The 13,193-nt window shown below is 58.5% G+C and overlaps 1 protein-coding gene across 1 annotated transcript in view; it reads left to right on the top strand.

Moving 5' to 3' along the window:
* The first annotated feature begins 489 nt into the window (after positions 1 to 489).
* GAD1 (glutamate decarboxylase 1) overlaps positions 490 to 13,193 on the top strand; it is a 35,768-nt gene continuing 23,064 nt past the window's right edge. Inside the window, exons 1-5 of the mRNA XM_076342636.1 lie at positions 490 to 774; positions 2,012 to 2,158; positions 4,112 to 4,174; positions 9,507 to 9,665; positions 10,455 to 10,697. Coding sequence (XP_076198751.1) covers positions 2,089 to 2,158; positions 4,112 to 4,174; positions 9,507 to 9,665; positions 10,455 to 10,697 — 535 coding nt within the window. The 5' untranslated portion in view covers positions 490 to 774; positions 2,012 to 2,088. The remainder of the gene's footprint in view (positions 775 to 2,011; positions 2,159 to 4,111; positions 4,175 to 9,506; positions 9,666 to 10,454; positions 10,698 to 13,193) is intronic.

The following is a 13,193-nucleotide window of genomic DNA, read 5'->3' as shown; positions in this document are numbered from 1 at the left end:
CTCTGGCGGAGAGCGGGGCGGAGGCCGTCCTGGCAGCCGGCCGCGGGGACCGCGGAGCGAGCCAGCGGGGCACATCGAACCCTCGGCACAGGGGGGGCTGGTTTTGGTAAGCTACGGTTCACACGGACCCCGCCTGGCTCACTCGTGGCCCGCACCGTGCGCAGGGGACTGCCGGGGCCGCGGGGACGGTCCGAGCGGGAGCTCGGCCCCGTCGCCTCTGCCGGTACGCTGAGGTGTGCGGTGCCCTGCCGCCTGTTAGCACAGCCCGCGACCTCGGGTCGAGCCAGTGCTGTCTAGGGAAAGCCTCCGGCGCCGCCCGCACGAGGGACTCGACAGGGGACTCGCAAGGCAGAAACCCCGGCCGGGGGTGCCGCCCCCGCCGCCGCTGGGCAGCCCCACCCGCCGCGGGAGCCAGCCCCGCCGCCCCGGGGCGAGGCAGACCGGCGGCGGCAGCCGGGGCCGGGTGGGCCGCCCCTCCCCGCCCCAGCCGGCCGCCCCGGCGGTCCCCAGCCCCCGTGCGGAGCGGCGCGGAGGGGGTGGCGGCAGCCCTGTGACTCATGCCTGCGTCGAAGCAGATCAACCGGCGATTCACGCTTTTAAAAAAGCAAATCCGAGCACTTCTGGAAAAAAAGGTCATCTCGCATTAAATTCCGCGGCGCGATTGGTATTCCGACGTCGTTTCTGGCGGAGTTTATAAGCGGCGGGTCGCTCCCAGGCTGGAGTCGCCCTGCCTGCCTGGACTCCGGCAGTAAGAGTGGTCCGCTCGCCCCCTCGGTAAGTCTCCTCTAAACAGCATCCTATTTTTTCAAACCTTTGGGAACCTCTTTCAGGGTCTGGAGCTCCCCCCCCCCAAAATCGGGTTTGGTCGCTGTTGTACCTATAGAGGGATAACGGGTATTTTGAGACAGCCAGCGCCTTAGACGTTGTGTTAACCTGTTACTTCACTTCCAGGCATTGTCTAAAGAATCTCTTCTGCTTTATAGTTGTTTTTTTTTTTCCTCTTAAAAAAGCGAAATGCCTGTTTTCCATTGAAATCATTGATCCGTTGCGTTTACACGCGGGCGTAAATCCGCCCGGCAGTGGAAATGAATCGGTAGCTACCGACTCGAAAAAAGCGGCTAACAAAGAAAGCGCTCGTTCGTTACCGCGACCTTCATTTGCTTTACCAGGGGAGTAAAATAACTCGCAGGTAGCCGTGGGGACAAAGAGACGAGCGGGGCACTGACCCGGCAATTCTCGATCAGCAACCCTGTATTGGTTATCGGAGCGCCGCGTCCGCCAGGAAAGAGCTGAACATCTGGCGAGGAGCGAGGGCTGGTCCAGCTCCTTCCTTCCCCCAGACAGACGTGCCTTCTCCTGCCATTTGTGCCGCTAAAGCGAGCGCGGGCACGGGAGAGCGCTGGTTAGTGCTGGAGCACGTACTGGTCCCGATGTGCTGAAACATGTGTGTGCAAATACACACGTGTGTGACGCCTGACATTGGACCCGGGCAAAACGCGCCTTTGTGATGGCGGGGGTTTGTCTGTCAGTCTTTCCTGAATGCTTAGCCTGGCGTGTGTTTGGGGCTCGGATGATAACGCACAGAAACGGGCTCCGTTTGGGATTCTAGGTCATTTGGGCTGGTAATTTCGAAGCCCGCTTTGCACGTTGGTTTCCATTTGACGCGAGCCACGTAATCGCCCTGCTCAGCGGCCGCCGACATAATTGCGATAGACTTCATGCTCTGCTAAATCCGTCATTCAGGCGCGGGGGGTAGCGCCTCGGCATCCAGCGAAAGGACGATTTCGCTCTTCAGCCTGTCGAGGCGTTTTCCCGGCGCGCCGCTTGCGCCTGGCCCCGCGGCCCCGGCGCGGCCGGCTCCTGCCCGCCCGGCCCCTGCCCGTCCTGCGCCGCCCCGGGACCTGCGCGGCTCACGCCGGGCTGCAGGCTGCCGCCCGCCGGCGTCCGGACGGGACTCCGGTGCGGTTCTCCAGGAGACCAGACCACTAAAACCGCCTTTTCTTCCTTCCAGCAAATTCCTTGCTGCCCACCCCTCAGAGGAATACCGGAGGAAACCCGGGCTCCGGGGACTGGGGCTTTTCTGAAGGGATGGCTTCCTCCGCTCCCTCGTCCTCCAACGACGCTCCGGACCCCACCCCAACTAATTTACGACCCACAAGTAGGTTTCGATATTTTCCTCGTTTAAGGTATTTTGGAGGCTTTCCCCACCTAGGCTTGGAAAGACCCATTTCGAAACGAAACGATAAATCCGTGAAGCCCCGTTCCGCGCCGTTAAGCAAGGTGCGGAAAGTGCTCTACACAAAGAAACCATCTTCTTGTTGGGAGCGGGAGAGGTTGGTCCGTGGCGAATAAAACGCTGGGAGGAAAAGCCCACTTCAGCGACCAGCGCTGCCTTTATCTTACAGCCACATTTGAGGGATTTAGACAATAAACTGAACCCCCAGATGGCCAAAAAATCGGGATGTTTTAAGGGGTGTGGAGAAAATGAATCAGTTAAAGGGCGAAGTTACACCAGTGGCTTAAAGCGGGTGTGTCCTCCCGCTACATTTTATAAATGCTAATGCTGCAGCTTCCTTTCAGCCTACGCTGAAGCCTGTAATCAAGCGAAATTTGGATGCTAATTGTAGCTTTTCAAAGCCTTGTATTCCTAATTGCTCTGAATTCGCCTTGAGTTATTGAGGTGTGAGAGGGAAGCAGAGGCTGCTGCAGGTGGATAGAGAATCAGTTTACAGCCCTGCCAGGCAATTCAGACCGTCGCCTACCGAAAACAAATAAAAAAGAGGCTCGATGCTATAAAGCATCAGAGACAAAGAGCGGGCAACAGCAAGAAACGAAAGGTTGTCAGGCACAGCAAAGCGGGGAATAGCTTTTACCCTGAAAGGGCTACGAGGCACGAGCATCGGAGTCATTATTGTCATTATTCTGCAACTGGAAGGAACGGGGGAGGGGGCGAACGGCAGCACCGGGCCTTGTTCCAGGCGGGGGTGACAGGCTCTGCTGCCTTCGGCTGAGGTATCGCACGCAGAAATCGAATTAACTGGCAACGCGGCTGAAAATGAGATAACCTCTGACAGCAGCACCCCGCCCTGCCCGCCCGGAGCTCCTCGCCTGCCGGCACGGGCAGCGCCCCCGCCGAGAGGGCTCCTCCGCCCGCCCGGCACCGCTGAGGCGCTTCCCCCGCTTCTCCCTCCCCGAGGGCCCGGCCGCTGCCCTCCCCGCCCGGGTGAGCCGCCCCATGTTCCAGCCCCTCTGCCGCCTTCTCCCCTCACGCCCCAAACCCCCCCTCGGCGCCGCGGCCCCGTCAGCGCCCCCCCCCCCCGGTCGCCCCCTAGAGTCCGCCGCGGCCGCTGCCGGCCCTGCGGCTGCCCCGGGGCCGCGGGCGAGGGGCCGGAGAGGCTCGGCTGTGCCCCGGGCCGAGGCCAGCGCCCCCTCCACCTCAGCCCCGGGCTCAGCTGGGGCCGACCGGGGCGTGGCCGGGCGGCGGCTCACAGGGGCTGGGAAGGAGCCTGTCCCCTCCCGTCGGTGCGGTCGCGCCCCCGGAACTGCCCCCGCTCAGGAGCCTCTCGGCGGCGTTTCCTCGGGCGTGCACGGCCGGCGGGCGAAGGGCTACCGGCCCCGGAGCCGCCATATAGTGGGCCGGGCCGGGCCGGGCCGGCCGAGCCGCGGGGCACAGGCGTGCCCCGGGGCAGGAGCCGAGCCGGGAGCGTCCCCAGTGCGGCCGTCGGCGGCTCGTCAGTCGGGCCGAGGCGTAGTCATGCAAGTCCAATCATCTAGTCAAATACCATTTTTCACCCAATTAATTCCTGAACTCTTTTGTGACCCCATTTCACGCCACTTTATTTTAAGCTGCCACTTCCCTGGAGCCCCGCCAGTAAATTATTAGATGTTGGGGTCCCGAGTGCCTCCTCGTCACCACCGTGTCACCTCGCTGTCACCCGAGCCCCAGCTGCCCCGCGCCCGGCACTCTCCGGCGCCGCCGGGCTCGGGAAGCAGCCGTTTCTCCCAGACCTGCCCGAGGGTGCCGCGGGGGGCTGTGCAGGGGGCCGGAAGGGCGGCAGGGCGGCCGGGGAGGCCCGCCGCCCCAGCGGAACGTCTCTGCCCTCTCTTCCAGCTTACGACTCGTGGTGCGGCGTGGCTCACGGGTGCACCAGGAAGATCGGGCTGAAGATATGCGGTAAGTGAGCCCGTGCCTCGCCGTGCGACACCCCCCACACCCGCGGTTCGCGGCGCGCCCTGCCTCCGCCGGGGCCCGGGGCCCTCCCGCGGCGGGTCGCCCCCCGCGCCGGGGGCAGCAGCGGCCGCCCGTCCCCGGGCGGCGGCCTCGGGCGCCCCCTGCCGGCCGCACAGCAGCTCCGCGCCCCGGCCCCGCCGCCGACGCCGGCCGCCGTGCCCTCCCTCGGATTTGCGTTGGCCGAGGCGTTGCCCGCCGCGGGAGGGACGGCTGCGGCCCCCGACGCCCTCCCGAGATAAACGGGGGTGTGCAAGCGCCGGCCGCCCCCGGCGGGGGGGGGACGCAGGGCCCGCCGGGGAGGCCGGCGGCGAGGAACGAGCGGGGGGTTTGGCCGCTTCTCGCCGTCTGAAATTTTTCAACCTTATCTGACCAGAAAATACGGATCTCCTGGGGGAAAAAGATTAACGAGAGCCTTATTAAATAGCAATTCGTCAGCTTGCTGTGCTGGTAAGATAGCGCTGGCAGCCAGTCAGCGCGCAGGCACATGAAAAGCAGGAAGGGAAACAAATGCACAGTCAGATCGCAACGTTATAGCAAGAGATTCATTTGCAGATAACAAGCTGTCTTCCTTCTCCGGATTTCTCAGTAGCGCCTTCGCTTTCGCAGACAAACAGTCAAATTTTCATTTTCTGGTGGGGAGAATCGTTCCACTTAGCCCGTGCCCCTTATGAATAGAAATTGTTTCCCATTTTCCCCAGCTACCTCTTTTTTGGGGGTGGGGGATTATTTCGTGGGAGAAACGGGCCTTTTTTCAAAGCAAAGATAATTTTAAACCTCTTGCCCTATTCGCCCGAGTCGAAGCTCATTCACGAAACCTTTTGTTACATGGAAATTTGGACTGGAAAAGAATCAGGGTGCGAATGTTTAGCCCTGTGTCTATTAGAGATTTCACCGGTACCCGCAGGCGACATTAACGAGTAGTCGCTTAGTTCTATAAATAGCTCCTGATCTGGGTTTAATGGACCGTTTCCCTGCCAGTCCCTTCAGTGGCTGGAGCGATGGGCTTTTTCATCATCATTTTAATTTAGCCCGGCAAGCAGAACTGATAAAGTAACGCACCGTTAGGCTTGTTCCGTGTTGCTAGACTACCGGGGTGACAGAGGGACATCGCCGCTTCTCTCAATGAGATCAAATACACTGAAATACCCCACCATTTTGGATTTGAGAAAGGCAAAAGAGAGTGTAGTAGAGGCTTTGTGAGGGGAGTTCAAAACAAGCAGGGCTGCTGTATTTTTGGCTCGGATTCGGTGCTCGGTTTTCCTTTTCTGGCTCTTTTCTGTTTTACACGAAAAAATACACCCTGAATAGTGACGGTAATTCGGAATAATCAGATTCGATTGCGACCACAGGTTTTGCTCGTATGAGCCCTCCGACTTGAATGTAACACCTTCACAAAGGCAGAGAGGGAAGGTTGCCTTTGGTAAATATACAGAACGAAGTATTAAGGTTGCCAAGAATCCTAATTAAACACGCTAAACAAGTTGACGTTTGACTATTACAGATGATATCCCCTCGTCCTTACCTTTCACGAGACATCAACCCGAACCCTAAATATTGCGCAGTCACAAAGCTATAGTAAACCAGGCGCCTCGGAATTGTTCTTTCTGTGTGTATCACACAGAAATCGATTCATTTTGAATTCAAACTTTAAATAAGGGTTGAGCTCAGAGAAAAGGCAGGTCTTGAACAACGAGTCGGTTCTTCCACCTGTGTTGTATATTATGTGTTTGACATTTTCAGTAATTACGTATCAAGAGGTATGTCATTTCTTCTCATACAACTGGCCGATTTAAGGATTAGCTCCTTTCCTTTCTGGTTGAAAGCCACCGCCTGAAAAGAGCCCTGCCGCTGCCACACCCCCACGCTCTTCGTCTCTGCCCATATTCACTTAAAAAAAAAAAAAAAAAAAAAAGAGAGAACATATTTTAAAGCGGTTTAATGAACTGTCACGGCGGGCAAAGCACGGGCAGATTTTCCCGTGTCTGGAGTTGCATACTACACCTTTCACTCCCACCTCGGCAATCATTATTGCTGCTGGGACCGATCCTGCTAACATTTGCTTGGCATCAGTGGAAATACTCGACGTAGTAAAATTGCTCAGGTGCGTCTTCAGCGGTTTGGCCCCCGCCAGCTGATGATTCCCAGCCCAGCGAGCAACACAGAAGAGTGGGATTTCAAGAGCAGCCGTGTGAGTTAGAAACTCGGCTCCTCTCCGGAGTCAGTGGGATTTATGCTGCCCGGTCACGTAGGCGGCGCTGAACCCCCCGGCCGCGGAGGCAACCAGGATCTCCTGCAGCCGCCTCCGACGTGCATCGACCGGCGGCCACGGCACGGGCAGGTCTGTCCCTGCCTCGGAAGCTGAGGTCCCCGCAGGGCGGCGAGGCCGAGGGCGGTTCAGACGCCTGCCTTGTGCGAGGCCTGATGTGAAGTCACGCCGGATTTGTGGTCACGCTGGGGACCGAGGGACTCCCTCGCCAGTCCGGTCTCACTCGGCTTTTAAAAACTCGGTCTCTTAAAGCGCATCGATGAAAATACCTGTCAGTGGAGCACCTGCGGGAGGTAGCTGCTGCTGCTGGGAAGGGCTGCGCTCTCCGCTGCTACAGGAGAAGCAGCGCGGACACTATTTCATGCGCTGCTACTTGCTGGGTGTCTCCTACACCGATCTTATTTTTCACATAGGATACAGATGAAAGGTTTGCTACAGTCATGCGCTTCCCCCCGGGCGTGGAAGAAGCCCTCGAGGGCAGGCTGCCGCGCTTCCCTGTAGCCCGGGACACGGGTCGGCGCTGGGGAGCGTCCCCCACCCTCCCGGGGAGGAGCTCGGGCAACAAGAGGGTCCGGCGGCCCCAAAGCGGGGGGCTGCCCCTGCCCCGCTGGGTTCCTCCATGTACCGGACCCTCCGGGTCCGTCAGACACTGCCGTGGCAGAGGGACCCGGGCGAACGACACGTTATCTACAGCCGAATGAGCTGATGCCGGGCGGCAGCAAGTTCCTCCCCAGGCTTTTTTTTTCCGGCCTCCGCCCCACGCGCGGCCCCGCGCTGACAGGCCCCTGCGAAGCCGCTCCGAGCCCCGCTGATCCCCGCCGCCTGAGCTCGCTGCCGCCGGCTTCGGTAGATAATAACGGGGCCGGGGAGCCCCCGTGGGGAAGCACCGCCGCGAAGTCGTTTGGGCAAGAGGTGAGCTCCGTGCCCCCGGCGTGCTGTCACCGCCGCCTCCCTGGCGCAGCTCGAGGTAGGCCGGACCCTTCAGCGAAGCCCCGGCCGCTCTGAGCCCGATGGGAGCCGAACCGGAGGCAACCGCAGCCTTTCCCGGTTACCGAAGCGCTGCCCCCTCCTCTCCCACCGGAGCCTCCGAGGGACGTGTGTCTGCACGCCGAGAAGGGCGCCAGTTGTGCGGCGGGGAGCACGGCTCTCGGGGGGAGGGCTGCTCTTCTTGCAGGCGTCTCTTCTCATGTAACTCTTCCCGCTGAGCATCGCCACCGAGAGCCCTGAAGAAAGACAAGTGGAAAAATAAAACAAAATGAAGCCACAGGACCTGGGGAAAGCGGATCGCTCCGGAATTCAGTCTAGACTGCACCTGCTTCGGTATCAGCTGCTCCACCTAATGAGCAGGCGAACAGCACTAGCTGTTGCAGGAGCTAGTGATCGCTGCAAGGACCCTTAAAAGCAGTAACAATAAAACTAAAAAAAAAAAAAAAAAAAAAAAAAAGTCATCGATCCTGGACGGCTCCTCTTAACTTATGCACGAAGAGAGATTCCCTTAAATAGTTTTTTCTCGTATAACTCGTATCATAGAAAGAAACTAATAAGTAGAAGATCAATATTAAAAGGTGAAGTGTTCACTGAAAGGATGGGCTAGACAAACGTGGCTGCGAACGACCCTCTTGGAGACTCGTTTGGGTGCCCGACTGATGCAGAAGGGGCTGCCGGCCGGGGGCTACGCTTTTGATAGCTCTTGCGGGACTGTCAGGCTGGCAGCAGGGTCCGAGGCACAGGTACCACGCCGGGAGCCATTCGCCCAGCGGCTCAGTGTCGCTCCCTCTTCTCCGCATGGAGATGCAGGCCCCGGGGCCTGCCCAAGCTGCAGGGGCCCGGGTGGGCGACCGGCGGGAGGAGCCCGCAGTCCCGGTTCGTCGGGGCTCCGGAGAGCGGGGGCACATGGCCGGAAAGCGGAGGGCGTTGGAGAGAAGCGGCGTCGGGGGACGTGGATGAGCGAAGTTACGGCGTTGGTTTTCTTTCCTGCAAAGTCCTCCTCTCTGGCGGACATCCCCAGCCGCGACGAGTGTTGGTTTCAATTGTTAGTTTTTTTAAAAGAAAAGGAAGAAAAAAGGAGGCCGACGCTGCCGTACTGTCTTCTCCAAACATACAGGCACGCTCGCTGCAGCCTGGGAGGTCAAAATCCGTTGCCTTCGTTAATAACGAAAAGCCCAACACTCTGCGTGTTTTAGCGGGCATGGATTTAGTGGATCAAATCGTGAAAATCAGTTGTTCTCTCTGTCTTGTTAAAGTAGACAGGTCTCGTTACTTGCCACGGGCCCGGCGTGGCGCCCACCGCCGTAATTCTTGGTGCGAGGGGATTTATTGTTGCCGTTGCACATAACAACAGCAGTTGAGATCGGGCCCTGGGCGCCAGGGCTGCGTCTCCGGTGAGAGCGGAGCTCCTGGGGAGCCCGGGGATGATTAGTATTAGTATCAAAGCATCTTTCCAGGTGGAAAATCCGCATCTCCTGGGCACGTGCTGGTACGTACTGATAACAGGAAGGTGGGGTTGATGAGTGCTACCGGTGTCCTTAGAGCTCTGGCGCACTCAGGACGGCTGCTCCAGAATGGCTGCTTGTTCTCATGCCTTTTGTGCGTGAGAGCACCACGAGGAGAACTGAAAGTGGCCCTGATTTTAACCATACATCATTGCCCCTGTCTGCTAGGTCCATAAACTTCGCCTGCAGGCTGAAATAGCATTGACTCATCCTGAACTCTCTTCCAGTGGCTGATTACTGAAGTGGAATCTGTCTGATCGACTTAATAAGAATTTACCACTGCACTAAATGACGAAAACTTGTTTTTTGCATGGCTGGGTTTTTGCAGTTGATAGCATTTTGAGCTCTCCCTCCTGGAGGCAAATAATCCTCATAAATACTCTTATTCCTGACCTCATTAGTCAGATCCAGAGCCAACACCATTTTGAACTGGTGTCTAGAAAGCTGTTTTAGGTATTTCTAAACATGTTGGGAAGTGAGAAAAAACTGACCTGTGCACCTTGCAATAACAATGTAGGGTTCCTGCAAAGGACCAACAGCCTGGAAGACAAGGGCCGGATCGTCAGCTCCCTGAAGGAGAGGCAGTCCTCCAAGAGCCTGCTGGCGTGCGAGAACAGCGAGAAGGAATCCAGGTTCCGACGCACCGAGACAGACTTCTCCAATTTGTATGCCAGAGGTAAACGCTCTTTACAGCTTCTGCTTGCTCCAGCTCGGGCACGTCCTTTAGCAGTCTGCTCTCACCTCCCTTAGAAGTGCAGCCACGTTCAGACCCTGCTTTTGCTTGGTTGTTTTTGAAGGAAGCTGTGGGGGGTGTGTGTGTTGTTTGTTTGCTGAGAGCCGCACTGGCGATGTGTACAAGTTTCCTGAAATGCAATTTTACATACTTTGGGCTGATCCTCTGCAGCTCAGCTCCAGCGGTTCCTCCGGGGTCACTCCAGATCCAGCCTCCGGGAAGAGAGTAATTTTATATTTTATTTCCTCCCCAGTAAAATAGCAATGAAACCCTCTGTGATTGCTGCTACGGGGCCATTGATGAGGAGGGTGGGGAAGGGAAATCAATCCCTTTGCGGGGCGGGGGGGGAGGGGAAGCGTTGCAGGAGAAGGGCAGGTGCGGGTTTGGGGTGCTCTTGGCCCCCGGCAGGTGAGTGCACCGCACTGCACAGCGTTAGCGCTGCAGGGCGTGCTTTTGGCCGGGGTGCCTCGGAGGTGCCCCCGCTGTTCCCGTGGGCGACCTGGGCTCGCCCTTCTCCGCCGAGGGAGAGGGGCCGGGAGCCCCGGGGGTAGCGGCGGGTTTCAGTCGCCAGGGAGCGAGCGGGGTGGCCCGGGGCCGGGAGCCCGCCCCGCTACAGCCAGGCTGCGCCGGGGCCGCGGCTTCCAGGTCCTGGGCGCGCTGCGGGCGGCCGGGGCTGGTTCATCTCCGCCTCTCGCTCCCAAAGCAGGCGCTGACAGCTGTTTTGCCCCGCAGATTTGCTGCCCGCCAAGAACGGCGAGGAGCAGACCATGCAGTTCCTTCTGGAGGTGGTGGACATCCTCCTCAACTACGTGAGGAAGACGTTTGACAGATCAACCAAGGTGCTGGACTTCCACCACCCGCACCAGCTCCTGGAGGGCATGGAGGGCTTCAACCTGGAGCTCTCGGACAACCCCGAGTCCCTGGAGCAGATCCTGGTGGACTGCCGGGACACACTGAAATACGGAGTGAGGACAGGTAGGTTCTCGCACACTACTCTGGAGAAAAGCCCTCCTGGGGCTTTTCTCTGGCCCACGGTGAAGGGAGCGGGCTTGATCCCACTGAGGTAAGCCCGCACCCTCTCCACGCCCTCGACTCTGCCTCCCTGGAGGTTCCGCTGCAGGGCCGTCTGCAGGCGCTGGAAATGTCTCTGCTCAGAAACGTCCGTAGTTGACGCTCCATCCGTCCCCGGCGGGCAGGGCGCGGTGCTGTTTGCAGGGCCCAGAAACAAGTTTTTAAGACGTAATCTCTTTCACTTGATGAAATGCGAGCTGTCTGTATCTCCGGGGAGCAATATCATTAGGTAAATGAGGGCATAAATGACACTGAATTTGCAGTTTTTCTTCTTTATGTTCACCAGACGTTTAATGAAAAAGAGACTGAAATCCTAGGAATCATCAATAAAGGAACCCTGTGGATTTCAGCCCGTTACCCAGGAGCCCCGCCTGTTCAGGTCCTTCTGAATCAGATGGAAATGCCCGTTTATAATCACTTCTTTTACTGGGTGAGCTGTAGCCAGGCTCTAGACCGAAGTCTGTGCTCTTTCAGGCTGTTTGGCCCGAAATGTTTTACATTTGTATCAGCAGAAAGCTCGGCCGGCAACAAGCCTTGACTGCTGTACGTACCCAAGCAGGTCAGGAACTGGAGCGATAACGGAGCGGGGGCCGTGTCTCGCCTCCCCAGTCCTGCTCCAGCGTTTCAGGACCGCTGGGCTCTGCCCGGCGAGCAGCCCGCTCGGCTCGGCTCGGCTCGGCGAGCTCTGCTGCCATGGCGGGCGGCGGTCTCCCCGCGGGGCTGAAGTGGCGGGGCGGGGGGGAGCTCGTAGAGGGAGGCTTTTGTCTGACAGCCTCTGGGTAGGCAGCTGCGAGCAATGGCTCCTGAAGGACGGGGCGCTGCTTTCTCCACTCTTCAGTTGTGCGGCTGTGAAAAACCAACGCGGTGCGTTCAGGGAACAACATCTTGACAACTGTGGCGGTTAGCTTCCTGTCTTTTCCCATTTACATGGTAGTTTGATTTACTCAAGAGCGTCAGGGGCATATTTTGATTTTGTGCCCTTAATCGAAGGGGAGCGTATTTCGCTCCCAACCCCGTGGGTTGTTGAACGGGTGGCCAGCAGCAAAGCCAGTCACTGCGGTCTGCGTGCTTGCATCGTTATTTCACTATCGATCGCGCCGGGACGTCGAGCAATCTCTCCCCCTCACCCCGACCTCCCCTGGAGCTTTTGCGGGACCGACAGGACCTCTCCCCGGGAGCTGAGATGCAGGTATCCGATCAGACACGAGCTCTGTTCAAAGCAGTACCTGGTGCAGCTTTAAAGAAGAGCTGCTCGGACCGTGTGACGACCCAGAACACACGCCCTGGCTTCCCGGGCCCCAAGGGCTCACGTTCTCTCTCCAGGCGAAGCTCCCTTTAAAGCCAGCGGGGCTGAATCTGCAGCCCAGCCTCAGGAGACCGCCGGCTCGCTGACAGCTTTGGGAGGTCAGCGAAATGTCTCTTAAAATAACTTCCCAAACTCTGTGTCATGGCAAGGGAGAGAAGTGCTGATTTGCAAAGCAAATATCTAAGCCATGGTGATATTTCTGGACTTTAGCCCTGAACCGCTTGGTTCCCCGCGGCGGGAGCAGCCCGGTCACTTCGCCTCCGTGTTCCCCCAATTTCCGCGGCAGCCTCCTCTTCAGGATGTGCCGAGACGTGGCAGCGCCGGCAGGCTCACGCCTCCAAAATGTTCCCAATGACATCGCTCGGAGCAGAATCGCGTTTATTTCTTTATGTCAAAAGATGCTGATGTTCCCAGTGTTGAGCCAAATGCGACGTGACAGGGTCCCTCCGGGCGTCGAGCGCTGAACCCTCCTCTCGGGCTGGGCTGTCCCCAGTGTGTTATCGGCGTGTCCTTTCCCAAGAGAGCGGAGTTAAGGGCTAAATCGTGACACCTTCCCCCTCCCCTCAAAGCCCGTCATCATTTGTTAGGAATTTAATCTCTTCATGCTGGAAAAGTAGACCCCCAATAGCCGGGCTTATTGCGTATAAAAGTTGTTAAAGCAACCTTGGCTGAAATACAGGAATATGATTGACTTCGGTTTGATAGCAAAGCCTTTGTTTATGAGGTGAACCCTAGCTTTTAAACCACGTGGGGGAACCGCCCGTGCCGAGGGGCTCTTGGGGGGCTCTCAGCGACCCGCGGCAGCGGGTCCCGCCGCACGGGGGCATTTCCCGCCGAGACCCCGCGAAGCTCCGCTCCCGTGGCCGCGCAGCTCAGCAAGCGACTGGCTCCTCCGCACCCCTCCCTTATCCCTACAGCCTAATTACAAGCGGATGAGCCTTCCTCTCTTTCTCCGTTCAAATGCAAATGGCCCCAGCACCTGCCGGTTGTTGCTGCTAAGTACCACCCGCCCCCCTCCTCCCCCCCGCCGAGTTCACAGCACGGCGGAGGTCGGGGGGAGCCTCTGGAGACGGGCTGGCCCGAGCCCTTGCGCG

The sequence above is a fragment of the Aptenodytes patagonicus genome, chromosome 6, assembly GCF_965638725.1.
Source record: "Aptenodytes patagonicus chromosome 6, bAptPat1.pri.cur, whole genome shotgun sequence".
Classification (NCBI taxonomy): Eukaryota; Metazoa; Chordata; class Aves; order Sphenisciformes; family Spheniscidae; genus Aptenodytes; species Aptenodytes patagonicus.
This window is presented reverse-complemented; position numbering and strand designations above follow the sequence as displayed.